Source organism: Battus philenor, unplaced genomic scaffold, assembly GCF_028537555.1.
Source record: "Battus philenor isolate CCGP_79_NKW_IND1 unplaced genomic scaffold, ilBatPhil1.0.hap1 SCAF_20, whole genome shotgun sequence".
NCBI lineage: Eukaryota > Metazoa > Arthropoda > Insecta > Lepidoptera > Papilionidae > Battus > Battus philenor.
In genome coordinates, this window is record NW_027181683.1 from 10868579 (window position 1) to 10890970 (window position 22392).

At 34.3% G+C, this 22392-nt stretch overlaps 2 protein-coding genes across 2 annotated transcripts; one reads left to right on the top strand and one right to left on the bottom strand.

Moving 5' to 3' along the window:
- Positions 1 to 414: 414 nt before the first annotated feature.
- LOC137922815 (putative mediator of RNA polymerase II transcription subunit 26) lies at positions 415 to 15672 on the top strand. The gene is made up of 7 exons (XM_068765892.1): positions 415 to 502; positions 7090 to 7121; positions 10261 to 10340; positions 10926 to 12616; positions 13154 to 13352; positions 14652 to 14698; positions 15391 to 15672. Exons 2-7 carry the CDS (start codon positions 7090 to 7092, stop codon positions 15562 to 15564), a joined length of 2223 nt encoding a protein of 740 aa, XP_068621993.1. The 5' UTR covers positions 415 to 502; the 3' UTR covers positions 15565 to 15672.
- A 1762-nt stretch (positions 15673 to 17434) lies between these two features.
- LOC137923093 (uncharacterized) lies at positions 17435 to 22228 on the bottom strand. The gene is made up of 5 exons (XM_068766229.1): positions 22140 to 22228; positions 21565 to 21728; positions 19917 to 20092; positions 19103 to 19191; positions 17435 to 17870 (listed from the first exon to the last, which is right to left on the bottom strand). Exons 1-5 carry the CDS (start codon positions 22226 to 22228, stop codon positions 17447 to 17449), a joined length of 942 nt encoding a protein of 313 aa, XP_068622330.1. The 3' UTR covers positions 17435 to 17446.
- Between the last annotated feature and the right edge of the window lie 164 nt (positions 22229 to 22392).

The following is a 22392-nucleotide window of genomic DNA, read 5'->3' on the forward strand; positions in this document are numbered from 1 at the left end:
ATTGGTTGAAATAAAATAACAAAAGACATTTTATTATAAGCTAACTGTTCAAGTAATCTTTATTCTCGCTCATATGTTAAGAAATTGTACATAAGTTAGAAAGAGATAAACGTATTATACTCGTTTACAATTGAATTAACGAGAGGGTATTGGGGTCACAGCACGTGTTTGAATTTCGAAACACGTTCCGTCCAATACGGAGCGTTCGTAACACGAGTATTGTCATTGGTTGGGCGTACCCGGTACCACAAAGTGCGTGGTTTCAGTTAAATCGATAGCGTTTGCCAGTTTCGTGGTAGCAAGTAGCGATACGGTCGCAATAACGTTATCTGGTCCGGTTACGTGGTACGGGTGTTGCTCACTGTTGGATGAATCTTTTACGTTATTCGTGCAGCCATTTCGTCGCGAAAGATGTCCGGAGTGACCGTATTTATGGCGTTCTGAATTCGTTCTCCTCAGTTTTTTGTGCGTCCCGAGCCCAGTTCCGACCAGATTCGTGGAGGTAAGAGATTTTGTTGAATTTGTTATCGAATATTCGTTTATAATCAACGTATTTTGTTCTGTGACACAGTTTCCGTTGTCGTATCGTTGTAATGCACGTCACGTCGTTAATATTGTTTTCAAATTTGGAAGCAGACCGTAGAATTTGTTCGAATTTCAAATTTCTTTGAATGTTTTCATTATTTAGTTTTGTTTTAGTTATTTTATGTGATGTTACTATGCAACCTTATTGTTATCGATGTTGTTTATTAGTGGATATATTTTTTTTAGGTCCATCAGTACTAACATTGGATTAATATCGTAATACCTGTCAAGATTTTATGTATCGTGTCATAAATGACATATGTATATCGTTACAAGTAACATTTTATTGTTTTGTGAGTACTTATAACGATGACATAAGGTCGAAAGTCGCGCGAATTTCGTATGTTTCGTAATTAGATAGCTCAGGGTGTCTCTGTTCGACATATTGGTGGTGCACTGCCGCGTTTCTCTTTCTTTCACTTGTGATTTATTTATAGGACGACCGCGGGACTCGCTGCCCCCCAGGGCGCTCTATATTTGTTTTAGTGTTGTACCTATCGATAAAATCAGTGTATCGATACAAATTAATACACTGATAGATTTTTGTAATGTTTTATAATAACATTATAAAACATTATTATTTTTAAATATGATTCTTCTTATTGAAAAATATGAAGAGAAAAAAGCGAAAACCTTTGAGACGGCTGTTATTTAGATTCTAAAGTAAACTAACATCAGTTCAAGTCTTAATTTCATCTGTCATTCGGTTAAGATCTGCCCCTTTTTATTTTTTGACATTAGATATATATCTAATGTCCATTATATATATATATATATATATATATATATATATATATATATATATATATATATATATATATACTTCTTTTCGTTACGCTTACAGTTTAGTAACGTAATCGTTATATCAGCCAAAAAAAAAAGACCCTCCTTAAAGATAGCCATCATGACCGGTTTTGGGCCGGATGCAATGCAATATTAAGAGAATGCTCAACATATCTCACTATCATTCATCACATAAGACGTTCACAACTAGATATATGCCCTCCTTACAGATTTCCAATAGGATTGATTTGAAATGGCTTATATCCAGCGTTTCTCGAAGGTGGTCTGTCCACCTCCAGGGTGGAAATCGTACGCTGTTCTTGCCGTGATCTTCAATATAGAACCTTATGACCCAGGCTGCTTACTGTTCTGGGTGCTACGTGACTTCATTACTTGATGAAAACCAATCATCTTTCATCAAGTATTGATGACGCAGAGAAAATTTTTACGGATTATGTTAATGATATTACAGTAAAAATATTCTTTTAAATTATCGAATAATTTTCGCGAGATCAATTTCGATCTCATCTTGGGACGCATCATCACCGTATAATGTCCACTGCTGAATTTCCAGTAAGACTCATGTTAATAATTATCAATTTTTTTATAAATAAATGATGAGGTTATAAAATTTATTTACTATTTAAAACTTACTGTGTATTTATAATTTGTAAACCAGTGATCATAAATTCGGATAGATTTATCAAAAGTATTTTTTACTACAAATTATGGAGACGGCTTCCATGAATGATTAATAAAAAAATTAACAGAATAAACTATTTTCGGAGTTTACTTGCTCAGTTGCACACGCAGACATAGTCTGAGATTTTTTTGCAGCCACATATTTATAATAATAATGATAAATAGCAATAAAAACTGAAAAAAGAATTGCACAAAATTTTTTTTGGTGACCTTTTTCAAAAAAAAATTTAATTTGTCAAAATTATGATATAAAATTAAAAAAACCTTTTGTCAGTTTTTTTTTATCGAAACTGGCAAAGGGCATAAACCAGATCCAATTATTTATCCATTCACGCCTATTTATATCCTCAGAGTTCGTTCGATATTTAAAACTTTCTATATTAAGCCAACACTTCAAATTTATGCAAATGCACATCCGAATATTCTATCTCTTGTATTTATAGTCTCATAACATTTGGGCTTGATATATATTTATCGATATCGCATAACTGTAATTATTAAATTTAATTATTTTAAATATGCACGCTAACAGAAAACACAATATACGCTTACATTAGTTTAGTTGTCTTTGCGTATTGCAGTCATGCACAATTCTGGCCTTAATTATGTTAAATTAAATCTAAACATATATAAATATATCTGTGAAATAATATACAAGGTAAACGAAAAGGTAACCTAAATAATAAAAAAAACATTATATATGTTTTATACAGTGATGTTTCAGAAACAGAATAATACAGTAATTTAAAACAAATTACAGTTATTAAAATGCCTTCGCAATTTATCAATTATTTACTTTTACACATAGTGAAGTATATGAAAAACGTCTTTATTTTACTTCATCGATAAAACAAATTCACAAAAAAATTAATAATAATAATAATATCGATAAATGTTATTGGACAGCACTATGACAAAAAATGTCTACCGTTCCTGAGGCAAAGGGGACTACAACTATACGATAACAATTCAACAATCTGAAACATATTCTAAACTAGTATTGTTAGAGTTGAAATTTCTATATCAAGTTTGACCCTTCAAAATATTCCCTTTTGATGCTACAGATAAATTCATACTTTAATGCAACGGGGTACGGGTGAATTTTCCATGACTTTTGTTGTTGAGACGTAATAATAAAAATTTAAGATGGAGACAATTCCATAGTTTTTTTTTTGGCGCCTATACAATAATTTATGTGGGGTGAAAAATGGAGTCCGGCAAAGGACGCCAATGGCCCAGTGCGTTAGGGAGCGAACCGAAGATGCAATGACGGAGTTGTTAACCTTTCAATGGTTTTATTGCGACTATATTAAACATGATTACAGTTACCGCGATCGGAAATGGGTGTCGCCGGTTTTGTTCTTTATTTAATATCATCTGTATTGCGGGCCAGTTTTTTTTTTTTTTTTGTTAATCTGTATACAAATTAATATGTACATAATTTTTGACAGACTAACAACTGTCAGTGCAAACTCTGCAGGGACAGATTATTAAACAATAATTATAATATATGTTGTAATTCGAATTTCGAAAACTTTTTTTAATTTATTATCCCTACGTTATTTATTAGTTTTTTGAATTTTTTTTGATAGGGTGACATGACAATAAATTAGCTATAATTAAATGTACAAATACAAATAAATGTAATATTATTATTAAGAAACTAAACTTCACAGTTATTCCCCTAGCGATAGTAGTTCCATCTAGTGATAAATTTACGAACTACTGTAATGCAGTATTTTAAAATAAAGGTTTCCAAAGTGTAGGTGGATCCGAAAAGTCCAGGAGACACAGTGACGTGACAAAAATGGAGACTACCAATTTGTGGGTTGTGTTTCACGAGAATTTATCTGCTTTAGATACTGAAGAACTAAAATGTATACTTTCCTTTATCTGTCAAGTTGTAAAAAAAACATTTACAAGATATATTTTATACTTACATATTACACTATTTTTATCAAAATTATAAAATCGTATTTCAGACTTACCCCCAAATTTCCATAGTTAGATCCAATCTTCACGTTTTTTATAGAGTTTTGGGAATTTCGTAGAATCATCACTGCAAGAGGTCAAAACAAAATTTAGGGATCTCTGTTTTTTAATAACGAATCTAGTCTATACACTAAAACAACATACAATACTCTAACGTATCCATTCATCTATGTTAGATGATAAACTCCGCTGTTTGCGTGTTAAAATGCACTTACTCTTGTACTTTTACCATTTTGTATTTACGTAAAAAAATATTCACTAATCGTTAATAAATAAAATAAATACAGCCTTCATTACAGAAAATGGCAATTGAAAGGTTCTAAATATAGTTAATCTGTAGGAAAATGTCTAAAAAATTTATCGTTTCTGTATAGCAACCTCCTCCTTGAACTTATTAAGGCATCATTAGTTGATGACATATTTGATGCTTTGGTTTGGGGTTATATCACCCGATAGACGCTCACTGCTGGGCATAAGCTTCTACCAAACATCGCCACGACGACCTGTCTTGTGCTGCTTGCATTTAGTGACTTCCTTAACTTAACCATGTCTTCAGTTTACTTAGTGGGGGCCAACGCCACGTCTACTGGCACGTGGTCACCACTCTAAAACCTTTAAACTTTAAAACTAATATATTTATTACTAGCAGATCCCGCAAACGTTGTTTTGCAAAAAAAAATTGATATTTTAATTTACAAATAAAAAATAAGGGTTGATCGTAGAGGGGTGAAAATTTATGGTTGTATGTATTCTTGTATGCTGTATCATAAAAAAATAAAAACAAAAAATTTCGTTACAAAAATAATTTTTTTTTTAAGTGTGAACAACCTTTATCACTCAGGGGTATAGAAAATAGATAGTAGCCAATTCTCAGACCTACTGAATACGCATATTAAATTTGGTAAAAATCAGTCAAGCCGTTTCAGAGGAGTTCAAGTTCGAACACCGTGACACGAGAATTTTATTTATTATTAAGTGTAACTTCATCACTTTGTCTTGTGAAAATTACTCACACATAACATCATTTAATATTACCCCGAACACGGATATTTTAATTCATAGGTGGTGATGAACAAAGACTTCTGATGCAAATCAGATGACCAGTAAATCACCACTATGCCCATGGTTTACACATATATGTTACAGTTCTTTTCACGTAGTTTTTGCTTCGCCATTCGTATATGAAACATTCGTTTATTTCTGTTACTATCCACTATGTTCACCCATCACTGTAAGCTATAATATCATAAGAAGAATTCCGAATGAGTATAATTTATTAGAAACTAGCAACAGATCTCCACAATGGAATTCTTCAACTTTAAGCTGCGAGGGTTACAAACACACCCCTAACTAACTGCCCACAATTAACTTTGATGTTTTTTTTTATCACTCACAACTTTCTTAACGGCTTCACTGCCAGTGTCCATCATATGGCAGTCAGTCAGAAGATATATTTTTTGTTGTTTATTCATTTAAAAAGGATTTAAACGTTTTTAATTAAGTATTAATGCATATATAAGGTAGTTAAAATAAAAAATAAGAAATCAAAAATATCTCGCACCGGCGCGAGACGCGGCCTGTCGCTGTACACGCTGTGTCCCACGCCGGCAGATAAATTGTTAAAACAGTACAGTAATTAATACTCAAGTCTTTTAAAGATTTTAGAAGATTAAGATTTTACTCAAACCGCCGAACTGCACCTTAGAAAATCGGATCCCAATTTGAAATTAGAATAAAATTGAGATTTTCTAAAGCTATACGGGATATTGGACGCAAAAGGTTTCGGAACGAAGACCGCGGACCGTAGTAGGTTGACAGACCTTATTTCGGAAGACTCTGAATGCAGGTCCATCGGTATTATTGGAGATCCATTTGGAAATCCTATTTCCAGCAGTGGAAGTTTGAAACTTATAACGAAAATTCCACCAACGAAATATACTGTCATTATATAAAAATATGGATTAATCTTACACTTTAACCCACTAATCAGTTTTGATAAATCTATACAGTCCAAATAAATCGGAGAAAATTAGGCGCAAGTATTATCCGAATCCAAGTACAGTTACTGTTAAATTTATTACTCGATATTAAGTGAAGTATTTCTATCATAAATTATTTACTTATAATACATTAACCCTTTCCACTCCAATGTCGAGTGTCACTCGACACTGATTTTGTTCCACAAGCTCCACTGTCGAATGATACTCGACATGGTGTAATACTTCCTTTTGCGGAAAATTTTAAAATAGGAAAGATTTTTTCTACTAAAATGTTCGAATCACGAATGAATGAAACATATTCTAGAATCGCAAGATACTATAATTCAATTAAATTTTATCGATGCTGCATAACAGCCTTGGATTGGAAAGGGTTAATAAAACTTTATTTTTTTTAAACATTTCAAAGTAATTATTTTCATCAACTTTAACATAGATATCACTGGTAGAATTCATTTCGGATGGGCTGGGTTTAGAAAGCTCCGAAATATCTCGTCCAAAATATAACAACGCCTGAAGACGAAGGTGGATGAATATGAGACGTGATCGTTTATTGTGGATCTTTAAGAAGGTTTTAGGTCACGCAGCTGAAAGATCGAAATGAGATTACAAAAGAAACAAAAGCACTTACATAGGTTTAAAAATTGCTCGTCTTAAATGATAGTTGGCGGGGCATACCACTCGTGCAACCTATGACCGTTGTGGTCCCAGCGTGGGTATGCCTCCCACTAGGTGGATCAACGACATAGATGGGAAGTCGCTAGATGTCGGCAGCGCAGAACACCGTAGCGATCTTTGGAGAAGATCTGTCCCCTGCGGTGGTCATCTATCGGCTGAAAAAAAGAAGTAGAAGAAGATTTGATAATAACTTCGGATTGAGAGAACTTCGGATTTGCTTAACAAAAGACAGATATTATATTTATCTACAGACAATATAGGCAACACTAAACTTAAATTTACTTAAATATAACTCCAAGGAGTATTTAAATACAGATAAGTAATATTAACGAATATTTTTTTATCCTTACAGATGCAGCAGCCAATTTATCAGGATCAGCAAAGGTATATAAATTTCAATTTTAACATTATGTTACCTCTTATGGCGCCAAAATTTAGATTTGCATTTTCCATCACCTGTATAGCGTTCGCGGATATAAACACTCGTATCATATGCACTCGTTTCTTTATACCCGCATAAAAATATGTAAAATTAAAATAAGAATAGCATTATATTTAAATTATAGGTTCAGGTATTTAAGCTAGAGTAGATATCAAGTGATGGGCTTTCCTAGTTGTCGTCGATGTTTATGTCATGCATATATACAATACACAGTTTCCTGATAATCGAGTATAACAATAGGTGATGTAATGTCTTCCATAGTTCGACAATCTTCACTTTAAAGGACAGCATATTTCCTAATTTTTCGTTTAAACTATGACATATTGGTTCAACGTATTCAACGCATAACATTACAGTAATATTAAGGATTGTGAATGAAAGAAGAGTGTATAAAAGAAAATGTAAGGAACGAAAGAAGATATAGTAATAGAACTTGTGTGAACGATAGAGAACGCTAAAAAAAATGTACGGAAAATTATTTGACACATAAATCTTTGTCAAAGATAGGAGAATTATATAATAAAATAAAAAACACATCTATTCAAAATATATGTTACTTTAACATATAGAAGTCTTTTTATCACACATGAGTATACTGGATTTGAATATTTACTGTCAAGTTGAAGCATCTGAATAGGTTGCACGTTCAAAACTGATGGTCGAGTGAGGATTTGGAGAACATGAACCGGCACTAGACATCCACCCCAAGGTGGACAGGTGACCTTGTTAAGATGACATAATGCAATACGTTTCAACCTGTGTTATTAGAAATCTAAAATGAAGGCCTATTTCTAGTGGACATCCTGAAGACTCCTGAATATACGCTTAGCTCTCCTGTTACTTGTCCTTGTTTCAAACCATACACGGCCACTGCTAAGCATAGGCAACCTTACCTAGATAATCAAAGACAAAGAAGCAAGACCAACGTTCCTAAAAATGTGCAGAACAATTACGTAAAACGTGATAAAAAGAAACAAGAGTTGAGCTAAAATTAAAAAAAAAAATGTAAAAATAAGCAACTAAAGAATGAATGAATGCAAATGTGTGTAATGTAAACATATAAAAATGTATATCTAGAATAGAACAAAAATGTGACTTAGAATAAAACAAAGAAATTATAATAGTCGAGTTATGAGTAGAAGAAAGAATGGTATCGAATAAAAATAAAAATGGATATGAAAGGGAAAGAAAGAAGAATTGCAGAAAGAAAGAAAATAAAGAAATGAAAGATCGTAGGAAGAACAATAGAAGAGCTCGAAAAAAATATTAAATAAAAACAAAGTCCCAGTCCCACGATAGATAGGGAGGTACGAGAGGTCCCCATAGAAGGGAACTTATTTAAAAAAAGCATAGGCATCTTCTAGTCATAGCTATGTAGGGATATACCACAATCGACTCTCTTGGCAAGCTTGTTAACGATAGCAGTGTGGTATTATGGTACGCAGAGGTTTACATGGGCTATACTATATAATCACTTCACATAGTGTGAATTATATAAGGTTGTATCTCCGAAATCAAACCCGCGAAGTAGTAAGTAATCTTAATCTTCCACCGCTGGTCTAACACCTGTTTGTAGATGATGTGACCAAAGTGACTTATGGCTCGCTAATAGAACATTATGAAGAGAATTAGCTCTTGATCTGGTCGAGTATGCAACAAGTTTTACCGTTTTATATATCCGGAGTCAGATATTATCTTGTTAATTTTAATATGTTGTATCTTATAGCGAATGCAGTGTAGTAGAATAGTACAAAGTGAACGTTGCTATCCATCTAGTGCAAGTAGGACGCCCGATAGTGTGATTCCTAATTTGAATTCAGTCAAAATTTCGAAGGACTTTAAAACAAAAAGTCACACAATTAGATTCGACGTTAGTTCAGCTTGTGGTTTACTTTTTTTATTGAATCTATATTCCACAAATTTAACAATTTTGAAAATTTAACTTTTCTTTTGCTCACTCGAGTCTCTTAAACTATTAACTGACTTAAATCGTTAATAGTTGAAGTCAACTAACAACAAATATTATGGTATTTTTTTTTAATTATTGGTCTAGTTTTTAAAAATACATCACATCTATTCCTCTTGGATGTTCAGACTACGTTGTAATAACTTATTTAATATAATGATTTGCCACGATCCTGTGATAAGGAAACAAGTGAGAAGAATAAGACGTACATATTGATTAAACTAAGCTAAACGGGAGATCGAAGGATGTGAGCAACGAAAGACTGTTGATCGTAGCGATTTTTGACTTATACCCTGCCTTATGTGCTTTTATCGGCTGATATGATGATCCCAAATACCAATCATCAAATATATCACCAACTAAACATGTCTTAGTAAGTTCGAGGACGGTTTTTGAGGAAACGTGTTATTAAGGAATCTATACCAATAACGATCTAAATTCTAAACAATTTCCAACATATTAACACTTTAGGAACTTTTAATAGCCATTTTCTGTAATAAAGGATATATACATTATTTATTAATGATTGGCTAATAAAATAAACAATGTCATGTAAATACAAAGTAATAATAGTTTCGAAGTAAATGCACTTTGAGTGGCAAGCAAACAACACGCGATATCTTAAAAAAATATTTTTTGAAAAAAGAATCAGATAAATGTACCTTAATCTAAATTAAATAATTATAAATAGATAATAAATTAATTAATAATAAATAAATAAAAAATGTCAATCTTTTATATAGACTATATTATCATTGGCGAGGTTATATTGTCACCATCAGATATTAATTTGGTCACATTTGTATAAAGGACTTCATCAATTTAAAAGCATATTTAAGGCATCACACGAGTATGACTTTCAGGTTCTTTTAATCACAAGTAGGTCTAAAGACGTTGAATGTAGACCGCTTTCAACTGGTGCTATAGGAAATCTATAGGAGAGTTCTATGTCCAGAAGTGGGCATCGTTCTGAAAGATTGTTGCCTTAAAGTTTGCCTTGGTGAGATAAACACGTACCTGTTTGTAAAATCCAACTAAATTACTTAAGATCATTTTCCAAATATATTTACATCAAGAGACGTTTTAAAACATTGACAATGTTTTTTGAATTCCAGCAACCAACAGAACGCGTCACAGCAGATGCTCCTCTGTCCCGTGAGGCTGGTATACGAGACCCAAATCCTGGTACAGCCTGGTATGAATACCAACGCATTTAAATTATAATCAGTTACGTTGTGTATACTAACACAGACTTCAATGGTGTATAACCATCTCTGTGTTCTATATTTTCACTGCAATGTATCTAGTAACTTTGCCGACACAGCCCAAGGCATTAGCAAGTTGAAGTAGCAGTGGGTCCCTGAAGCCTTGAAGCTCGGGATGGATACCACTGCTAGCTCAGCGTAAGACTTCCAGCGGCAAGGTGAATAGATGACCTAATTGAGGTCGTCGGAAAATCTTAGACGTAGCTATCCCCGTTCCTATTGGAAGTCTATGAGGGGGGCCTATGTCAAGCAGACGTCGTTCTGCGGCTGAAACGATCTTGAAATGATCGTATTTAGTGAAATTACTAGATTATAGAAGCTATACCAAAAATTAAAGCAACAGTGTCTTCGATTTAAGGAAATAATAATGCATTTTAAATTTGACTAAACACATGTTCAATCTATTTGTTAATTATTCTTTTTTAATTCTTTCTTTCCAAGTTTTCTACCTTGCCTTATGTAAATAGTGTCCACTACTACATTTTCAATAACATAAATTCCTTTTTCATTTTCAGGGGAACAGATACAACCAAATCAAACGATATTCATAAATCCACAGAACCCGCCGCCATGGATACAAAACAGGCAACAAAACCAAGTGTTATACGTCCAACAGATGGCGCCCAACAACTTCATACAACATGTCCAACAGCAAACAGGTCAAAATCAATTTTACATGCACCAGAACTACAACAATATTCAGCAAGTGATGCCTCAACAGATCGTATCTCAAACTCAACACAAAGAAGTGAGAACGGCTAACGTACAAATGCAGAATGTCCTGCAAAGGAATCCTGTTCAGTCTTTACAGCCAAACACTGCAACATACAACCCAAATTTACCAAATGAAGCAAACATAAGTACTAACCTGCCCAATTATGGTATAATGACTCAAAATTATACAAATGTACCTAATCAAATTGGTCAAAACCAACTCAACTTTGTTCCTGCAAATGTTAACAAGCAAGTTTTGACAAATGTACACCCCACACCGAGACCAACCGTGACAAATACAGTAACCTTACCGAGAAATATTGAAATGCATCAGAATTTATATAGACCAGTTATTCAACAGACTTATCAACACGAAAATAATTCAAATCAAACTCCATTACCGCAATCTGTAAATATGGTTCCAATGCAAAATGTAACATCCATACAAAATCCGGTTCCTGACAACAATGCTGGACACAACATGACTCAAATTCGTCCAATGCAACCTCAATTAACCAACACAAATATACCACAACCAGCTATGAGCACTGTTTCAAATTATACAAACGAGAGAATAATAAGAAAGGTAGCAACAGTTGCACAAAAAGGAAATTTTATTGCAAACAATAACGTAGTTAGTACTGGACCTAAAACCGTTCAGACATTCAGTTATAGACCCATACAACCTAGACCGCAACAACAAAGAAACATGACCCCTAGTTTAATGCCCACAAATTCTCAAATGTTACCACCAATGCAATCCACAACCATAAATAATAATATTAAAACACAAAATTATCCAATCACAATGAATTACATCAAAACTGAACCTAACGCTATGAACAGAAAGAGAAAGAGTGAATCTCCAGATGAAATACAAAAGAAGATAGCCATCAGCAGTCCAACACAGAGGAATAAAGCAGCTGTGTCGATACCAACAACAAATACATTCAATAGCATTGGAATCAATACAGTGACAATGCAGAAAGCAAATAATAAACCAATAAGTACTATAAATAATTATAATATGAATTCAAACCGAACGAACGAAAATATAAAGGATAACAATCAACCTGTAGATAATAAGATAGAGAAAGAATCAACACAGACCAGTGAGACTGAAAAACTATTAAGAAATACAGTATTCACACAAGCTAGAAATCGAGTCTTAGCCGACAGAAATGAAGTCAACACAAACGTCAAAGAAGAAACAAAAGCCAGTGAAATTAAAATAGAATCAAATCATGAAAAACCTACTGAAGATTCAATTAAAAATGATGAAACAGTCAAAGAAGTCAAACAAGAAACTGTAAATATACCAGCTGTAGAAACGAAAGAAGAGAAAGTTTGTAAAATAATTGATTCTGATAGTAAACCGGATGTAAAAGAAATTAATTTACTTGGTAATAGTAAAACGAATGATAAGAACGGCTTCGTACTTACCCACGTACTTGACGGGTACGTCATTCAGGAATCTAATATACCTTTTCCTGTAAGTATTATTTATTTCTACATTAAAACATACCATACAGATAGCAATGCTTGTGTCTTCCTACTAGATTGAATCAGAAATTAGGTAATCCACAAAAGAACTAAGGCAACCGACATAGATGGAAGAAATGATCTTCTGAAGTGGCAGTGGATGAGGTACATCGCTCGTAGACGCGATGGTTGTTGGGCCTGAAAGGTTCATCAAGAGCTTGGTAGATGGTAGATGCGACGAGAGTAGGTCTCCTATTTGATAGGCGTACGACATCGCGGGAGGTCGCTGAATGCGGGCAAAGCAAGACCGATCACCGTGGGCCTATTCTTCCCAGTGTCTATCGGCGGGCATGATGATGATGATGAATCATTAAAAGATATATTATAAACGCATTTTGCGTTTTTTTAATTTTTATTCCGTTTTGGCCTAATGCTATGTCATTACACCAAAAACTACCATAGTCTTTAGATATAGTCTGTATCAGATCAACTTATACCGATATAAAGCCTTTATTTTCCAAGCATTGATATCAAATTTTCATTTCAGATACGAAGACCGTTGAAAGAAAGAACACAGCCAAATATCGACGAGAAAGAAGTTAAAAAAGAAGATTCCAAAAAATCTAAAGCAGAAACCAATAGCAAGATATTTAACTTATCTTTATTGCATTTAGACGAAACAGACGCTCAGAAAAGACTGACTGGCGGTGATGATAAAGACACCAAGGATAACGTGAATAAAAAAGGTAAATAAATTCACGTAGTGCTTGATTTAACAAATCCTATAAAAACATGTATGGCGAAACATACAGATTATACATACAAATGGATTATAGGTTATAGTGTCTCGGGGTAGGTCAAGTCCGGTCCGATCTAAATAACCCATTGCACTCTAATATTTGTTTACCGGTTGGAGAGATACTCTGCGTTAGTCGATTCGCAAATTAAACCGTTTTCATCAACGTAACCATCCGGTTATCTGGACTAGAGTACTATGGGTACCAGAAGCCGGTACCGGTATTGCGTGAGCGTGGGCTGTGTCGGATTCCTAGTGGCTATGTGGTTAACTCCAGAAGTCGGACATGAGTGGTCATCGTCACTGGTCTTGTGAACGGGCCGCATGGTGGGTGTTCGCGCGGTTAAGAACGACCGTTAGCGGTAACTTGCTGGCTGGCAACCAGCGAGTTACCGCAACTCTGGTATTTGCCTGCTTAGCAAGAAATGCTAGATAATACACACCACAGCCGGGTGTAGTTTAGGCTAGATCCGGTGATGGAAATCACGACGTGATTATGTAACAACCTCGGTGCCATATTCGGATAATATGGTATGCCAAGCTAGGATTGTGCAATCAGGTTTTGCGTACGAACACGGAGCACTCTCCATAAAGAGTACTGCTCCCAGAGAGCCAAAAAAAAGGAACAGGTTAGAGAAGGTGTTCCCTTCCAATATATGTTCCAAATAACTTGAGAGTCTTAAGTTTGTACTCCAAGTTTCAAGATTTATTTTCGTCCATAACAACAAGTTACCGACATAACTAAAGAATGAGAGAAGACAAAACTGTGTCATCAATTTTATTTTCAATCACTGACAGAAGAGAAGTTATTAAAGCTAGTGCCTTTGAAACCCTCGTAGCCTTAAGTTTAAATATGGCATTATTATTATGTTCTTTAAGACGTCCACTGCTTCACATACACCTCTCCCATAGATTTCTAATAAAACTGGTTCGATACGGCCTGTCATCTTTCCATGACTTTAATAAAGTCGTTTTATCTCTTCTTTTTATGATATAAATAAAAGCGGTTATATATTTTTGGGTACCAAAACTTTTTTTTTTGTTATTAAACTGACGTACAACTTTTTTAATCTGTATTGTCCATGACAATTGTAACTGTTGAGAATAGCACATTTTATTATACACTACCATCTTTGATTGACCTTCAAGTAATAGATAAAATACAGATAAATCATAAATTTGCTTAATTTATTTTAGTGTCAAGAATAAACCAATCTTGTTAATAATTTTAATGTTTTATTATTTACAGATAATCCATTCAGTGAACTTGTGCCGCAGACGATTAAAACATGGACGGTACGTATGTTAAATACTTTTATACGATCACAAAATACATTTGTCATATACACAGTAGATAAGAAAGTACAAAATTTAAAAACGGAATTAAATATTGACGTTTACAGGCAGATTGGTTATCGATGAAACCTTTAAAAGGGTAAATAAAGCTATCGTGGTAATATTTCGGGAGGCCTGTGTCTTGAAGTAGGCGCTAATCAGCTGACATGATGTTTGTCTAATATTGAAACGTCAATATATATATATTTTAATTTTTAAACGGTTTTATTTAGTTCGACCCGTACGGAATTTATTTCTTTATTTGGGTCAAAATTAGAAATAGAAATTTAAGCACCTTCCCGTTGTCAGATTGTTCTGAAATTTGGTACACACATTTAATTTAGATGACAATACAATATAATAAAATCCATAACATTATAAATCTAAGATGGCCGCCGATACAAAATGGCTGATTCCATATTTTTCCTTAACCCCCCCAATATGGGTATGAAATGAAAGGGCTAAACTAGTAAAAGACGATGATTAGGTCAAAATTTAAAATTCAAGATGGACGCCGTTCCAATATGGTGGACTAGGTACATATTTTTCCACAACCCCCACAATATGGGTATCAAAAAACCGTTTAACTTAAAAGTTTTTTAAATGTATTTATTATATAAAATATAAATAACATAAGGAATCTGCATTTCCAGGTGGAACAGTTGACGGCACATCTATTAAAATACGACTGGGAAGAAACCGTTTCAGTTTTACGCGAACATGAGATAGACGGAGAATCGTTATTTTTAGTGTCGAAGAATCAATTAGTAACAATAGGTGTGAATGAAGATCATGCCGTTATTATTTGTGATTTTGTTAAAAATTAACAAACTCCCTATTACGTTTACTTGTCAAAAGTACTTTGACAAATGGTTGTCAGACTGATATCAGCTGTCTGCCATTAAAACTTTACCGAACAAATTTCCTTTAAAAAAATCCGCGTTCTGAATTTTAAGCATTATAGGATAAAAGGTGATGCATTACATTTTTACTTGTATATCAGGAGTAAATATTTATTCAAAACGTCAAGAATATTCATAATAATACAGATAGTTAAATTGTTTCAATAAATCGACACACAATTTTGATAAAATTGATCTTAAATCGTTTATTATTTTATAAAAAAAAAACTTTGTCATGGTTAGTTTTACAGGTAAAAAGAAATTATTTTTGTAAATTTCTTACAGTTTGATTTTATTCTATATATTTATATTTTGATGCCAACTTATGTCATTCTTTGAACGAATGACACTGGTGAATTATGTACCAACGAAATTTGGAACAAAAGGTACCATCCAGATTCGCTGCTTTGAAAGAGGTCTTAGACTAGACGCCGCCTGCGTCATGCTAATTTGAACGCGAAAAATTGTCAATTCCACTTGGGCAGCAGTGGTTCCGTTAAAAAATTTACAGCTTTGATAATTAATAAATCATTCGTTTTTTTTTTTTAAAGTTTCTACTATTTTTTATATAGTTTTCGAAAATATTCATTTGCTTTTATAAGTCTCTGGCTCCATGCTTTAGTTTCTTTTGCCTGTTGCTATACCTGTCAAACTATATAGGGCGGGATTGTAAACAAAGTATAATGATTTGAAAACAAACATTATTATGGTCATTTAATTATCTAATTTCTGTGTGCTTTAAATAAAAAATAGTAAAATTGGTTATAATTGATAAAATGTATATAATTAATAACTACACGGTAAAAATCAACGAAAAATGAAATCGCTTGAATTCGTTTACCTGCGTACAATAATTTCAAATGTGTGGGTCTGGTTATATTTATAGAGAAGTCTTCCTTTAAAATAATTGTGTAAAAAATGTGTTAAGTGTTCAATTAAATGTAAGTAATTTATTCTAACATATGTCTCCACTGTTTATGGATATGTAAATAAACATTATTTTTCTATGATTAAACAAAATCGTTGTGAAGAAGAGTTAAAAATATACTTATTATTACACATACTTTGTTGTCAATTTTAACATACATTACTTTTATTATCTATGCCAACTTATGCTAGTGGTGCCGAAGTCAAAAGACCTAATACGCTACCTCTATTATGTTTATGGTAGACACGGCGTGAGTAGAATCTCACTAGGTAGATTGATTACATAGTCAAGGGCGAGGGAAGTCGAGAGGGGCAAAGTTGGCGAGGCCTATGCCTTGCAGAGGAGGTTCCTAGCGTCTAAAATGATAATGATGACGTTCTTGCTGGTCAGAGCTGATAGGAGAAAATACACAACGTATCACATTGGTTATGCTTAATGCTCTAAGAATGTGTTTACATGGTAGCAAAATCTGGTCAATAACAAATTTGCTTTATCTAAGAGGTTCCTAGAATTTTTTCTAATAGACCACTCTCAAAATTTAGCTGTTTCCGTTGGACCCCCTGCATATATATTTCTACTCTACGAGCTACAAATCCAAATAATAGTTTGCAAAGACACAACACTAGTCGCTTTAAGAAGTTTGGTTTGTTTGAGAATAGCCGGTCAAACTTAACAGTTGAACTTTATGAATGAAATTCAACAATGTTATGTAAGTCCGTGTCAGTAAAAGAATCAAATAAACTACATACACTTTTAATTAAAATTCTCATTACAACAAAAAATAAAATTAAAATAGTAAAAAAAAAACAATCGAACAAAACGCAGGAATTCAATACAAAAATCACCAATGAAAAAAAAATTGACCGCTGTGTCGCATCACTAGTTTCTTTTCGTTTTCCCCATAAAATTTACAACTTGTGCTAACGGCGCGAACTTTCCGCGGCGACATCTCTTCTTCATGCCCAGGTCCTGCATTACTTCCTCCGAGTCCACCGTAGAAGAGTCCATGTTCTTCGACATGATCTCCTCGGAAAAATCCTCTGTATCATTCTTTTCCGTGTCGGATACCTCGCGGTATTTCTTGCTGTACTCTGGTTTAGCTCGCGGCTGGCTCTTTTCCCGCCTGGTCTTCGTTTCTGGATTGAACTTTGAGAAATCAGGCGGCTGACACAGTAGTGTCTCATAGAAGAACCTGTCAGCCCTGCCTTCGGGCTTCGCCCTTTGCTTAACGTGCTCTTCATCAGAGCTCTCATTCGACGAGTGAAGGACAGGCGACCCCGGAGTCTTTTTATGGACGCGTTGACTGAAAAGTGTTAAAGATGTGTATTGGAACATTTATATTATTCTAATCTCAATTCAAATGTTAAACACATAATGTCCCATAAATCAACGTTAAACCAAAACCAGTTCATAGTGAGATTCAGTGTCTAACCCTCGCATAATTTAATATAAAAATTCATCATCACGTATTTTTAAATGATTTACTATCTATAAAAGTAAATGGTTATGTGCACCCCGTCATGTTCATTCCAATTTTCTTCACTTTATTGTTACCGTCAGTAACACTTCTGTAAACGATAGATAAAAATTCATATCGCAATGACTCGAGTGTGAGAGAGACCAACGTCTAAGTTTAATAAATTTTCCGATATAATAATGAACTATACAATATTGTCACATAACACGAAAAGATTCTGTGTAATATTCTTTTATCACTTATTTTTTTTATTACTGTAACCACAGGTAGCTCTTGTAGCGCTAGTGTACAATCATTCCTCTAGCGCCCTCTAATAGGCGCGCGACTAAAATGAAATAGGTACAAAATTTTAACATGTCCATGTTAATATTAACACAAGTAAAAAGAGCTCTGAACGTCATACAAAATGTTTATAAACCAGAACTATTTCAAAGTGGATTGATAACGCAATATTGCGTCCCCAAACACCGCTGCGCTTGTATACAATGCACACCTTTCATCACAAGTAACGCCATCTTTGAGCCATTACCTTCCTAATCACCCGGTAACGATGTAATGTTGATTTATGGGAAAGTTTTAAATTCTACAATCTATGTACGTGCTACCTATATTTTATAATGGTGTGTATTTCATTATCCAGGGAGCAAAGTATCATTGGTATCAGATATTAAAAAAACGTACTGTTCGTCGATTATATTTATAACGGCAAAGAATAAGTTTAGATGAACTTTATTTAACAGAGTTAGTTTTTACATTACGAATTAAAAGTAAAGTATAAAATTTTCGAATGATTTTTGTCCAAGACATTGGCCATTTAAAGATTATTATTACACTGATACAACCATGTAACCTTTTATCGGTTACTTTGTATAGCTGTATATGGAGATAAATGTAAAAAAATAAAGATCTCTATTCGATTTAGGAATCCTTATTCATTGTTTTTAGGTTAGTTTTGAAAATCTATGCAATGGGAGTCAAAAAGAAATTATTTGTTCATCAGCTGCTTGTTCGTAAACAAAAGAGTAAGAATCGTGTGTATAAAAAGCTATAATATTTACCATCGCTTCGTATCTCCAGCTACCAAATTCGGAACGGTGCGCGGCGATTGGGTCGACGGGAAGCCTACTCCAGCCTCATCACCCACACCCTGATAGAGAAGTCTGAACTGTCATCATTATCATCTCGCCAGCCTATAAAAACTCACAGCAAGGCACAGTTGTCCTTTAAATTCACATGCATCGACTTCTGGCGACCTTGACTACGTCGTCAGGGGGAGCTATCCTCGCCGCGTGGTGATCGCCACACGAGAACTTTTCGGCCCCAACGGCCTTCAATTGTACGAATCATGTGTAAGAAAAGGATCAATATTTAGCCACTTCCGCACATGCAGTAGTAGTCGTGCAACAAAGTGCACCGCCCGCCAGCCCGCTGATAAATGCGTATGCGGCAAACAATGCAAATCACACCACTGCCACCGCCAAATCACTCAAAACATGTTTCACCCCTCCACTGGGCATCTTCAGGAGTTATGTTACACCGATTAGTCACTAATCACATAATGCACTTTGTTGCACGACTACTGCTGCATGTGCGTAAGTGGCTAAATATTAGTCCTTTTCTTACTTAGGATGGACTTCCGCAATGTAACGCGTGATTCCATTAAATACGACTCATGTGTCTTATCTATTACCGATTCAGACGAGCAATTCATAATTGAATTTACAAACTGTCCATCGACTTTTAAGTTTCAAAAGTCTAGATGCCCGGGATTCGAAATCTAGGAAGATCTTACTTTCTCTCTGACGTCATTAGAGCAGCTCAATTGAAAAAAAAAATTAAAAAGCATACGAAATAAGAATTCTGTAAACTCACTTTAAATCCAAAATGAAAATAGCAGTGGGTAACCCGCTCGACGTCAGCCCAGGCGACGATGTACCGCGCCATGCTCAAAGGAATCTTCGGCAGGAAGTTTGAATGAAACTTGCCTTGGCAATAGATGGTTATCACATCTGTGTCCTTCACTTCGAAAACTATTCGGAATATCGTACCTGAGTACAAATACCATAGAAATTATAAATAGAATTTGATTTTATTAAATCCTGTCAAATTACGAAATGGATTTATATTATATTATCATCCACATAAGATCATTTACAGGAACCACTTGTATAGGTCATTAGAAAATGCCAGAAGCGCCCAATTTGATAGAAACTACAATCAAGTTGAACTCCTCTTTAATAGCATCCTTGAAAAGCCCATAGCAAACTTAAACGGCTTTTTGGGGTCATTTTTATGTTTTTTATCCTTAAGACAGTGGTAGAGCAATTCATTCCTAAGGCCATATAAAAATCCTTCACACCATAATAGGATTTTCTTGTTATATTTTGAATAAGATTACATAGAAGTAGATACATAACAGCTAAAATTTTTATAAAGATACAATATTTAATAATCGATTAAAATATATCGGAAGTGTAATAGTAGTAATTTTATCGATATTTTAAACCAAGATACAACATTACTCCTCGTTCATAAGTCACATGTACGGTATAAATATATTTATGATTTCACTTTTATTTTGTTCGAATCGTATATGAAAAATCTTATTTTTACAATTTTAATAAAATACATATGAGGAGATCAGCAGAAGAACCAAGGTTACTGATGTAGCTATGTCAGAGGATGGGACACGTCGTTCGAGCACCGGTGGTCGTTGGGGCCGAGTAGTTTTTCAGCGGTGACCACAATCCGGTAGACGCAGCATGAGTAGGCCTTCCAGGTGGAGTGACGACATAAGATCACTGAAAGATGCTGGATACGAGCCACGCAAGAATGGTCATCGTAGCAATCTTTGGGGTAGGGATGTGCCTTGCAGAGGGCGTCTACTAGCTGATATGATGATATCATCTAATCTTAATTATATAAGCATACTGATGATCAACTCATAAAATAAACTAGTTAAACATTAAATCAGGAAAAATAGCTATCGTCTACACGTTCTTAAGTAAGGACGGTTTATTTTGCACTTCAAAATCTTTAAAAAAAAGGTTTTCTCTATCTAAACTAAAATAAAATACTTTCGTTATATGAAAGGGTATTGAGATAATTGTAATTTCGTAGTGCATGCTCTTTGGTTTTTGTTATATATCGAAGCTGTTAGCCTTGAGCTGTTTCAACTTTGGCGATCACAGGCTCTTCACGTTTACGTTCTCGTGTGCCACTTGGATGTTATGTAGCGCGTCTATGTAACTCTGGCATATCTAGTGTCTATGTATCATGGAGCAGTTCACGATCCGTAGCTGTTTTTATTTTGAACTGCTTCTATAGTTTTAAGTGTTGATGTTTACTTTTTTCTTGAGTTTTTTTTTCTTTCTGGCAGCCTTCTTGCATGGGCATCTAATCTGTATGGTGACTTATGTTGACGGCTTCCCTATTCTTCTGAGGTGGCCTAGTGAATCAGACTATCAAAGAAATTTATCAGGATAACAGGTAAAGCAACCACAATAAACCAAGAACTAACCAGGCACAAACATGTTGTAGTTGGTGTCGTAGTTACCGCTTCCTATCCAGATCCCGTTCTTCCTTGACAACGAAATAATATTGTCGCGGTGGAACCTTACGTCGAAATGAAGTACCACATCCCTCGGCTCCTCTCCTTCTTGAGCGCACAAGTTAACCGACATTCTATAATTAAAATGGCAATACTGTATAGATTAGATTATAAACGGAATACGGTATAATTTTTTAGAAATAGAGAACAATAGGGCTGATAAACCATCCTGTATCGACTAATCTTCAATCAAATCTTGAATTAGGAACATGTAGGTTAAGTTCCGCCACACTTTTTGCTTTTCTCTGATGATGTTAGTGCTGTTAGCCCTAAGACTTTTACAGCTTCGTCGGTACTGAGTTCACGGAGCGGAAGGGTCCGTGAACTAGATAACCGCCACACGAAAAGAAGTGTATAGTGTGTAATGTATTCATGCGGCTATTTATAAGAAAGAAAGAAATATGTACGGCGGAAATAGATATATGACTTTACGTTAATAAGTTTTTTATCACCATACTATTTTGTGATCAATTCAAATCGCTTACTTTCGAGCATTCTCTTTAATTTTTCCACCAATTTCAATTTTGTCACCAATTTTGAGCATGCCGGGTATATTTGCCGTAAAAACAGGCATTTTACAATGGGATTTACAGACATACAATACTTCAGTGTAGTTTTATTTATATCAGGGTCGGTAATATCTTTTGACATTTTGAACAAGTAATTTAAACATAACAGCGATGTTTATATCTTTTATATAATTTATAACTACTGATAAATGATTTGTATAATATGACA

Bases quoted from the DNA above. Each gene is read 5' to 3' on its own strand.
- LOC137922815 (XM_068765892.1), top strand. From the start codon at position 7,090: ATGCAGCAGCCAATTTATCAGGATCAGCAAAG. The intron at 12,617-13,153 runs GTAAGTATTATT...TTTTCATTTCAG, and splicing joins AATCTAATATACCTTTTCCT to ATACGAAGACCGTTGAAAGA. The intron at 13,353-14,651 runs GTAAATAAATTC...TATTATTTACAG, and splicing joins GGATAACGTGAATAAAAAAG to ATAATCCATTCAGTGAACTT.
- LOC137923093 (XM_068766229.1), bottom strand. From the start codon at position 22,228: ATGCCTGTTTTTACGGCAAATATACCCGGCATGCTCAAAATTGGTGAC. The intron at 21,729-22,139 runs GTAAGCGATTTG...TTTTAATTATAG, and splicing joins ATTAAAGAGAATGCTCGAAA to AATGTCGGTTAACTTGTGCG. The intron at 20,093-21,564 runs GTTAGTTCTTGG...ATTTGTACTCAG, and splicing joins CTACAACATGTTTGTGCCTG to GTACGATATTCCGAATAGTT.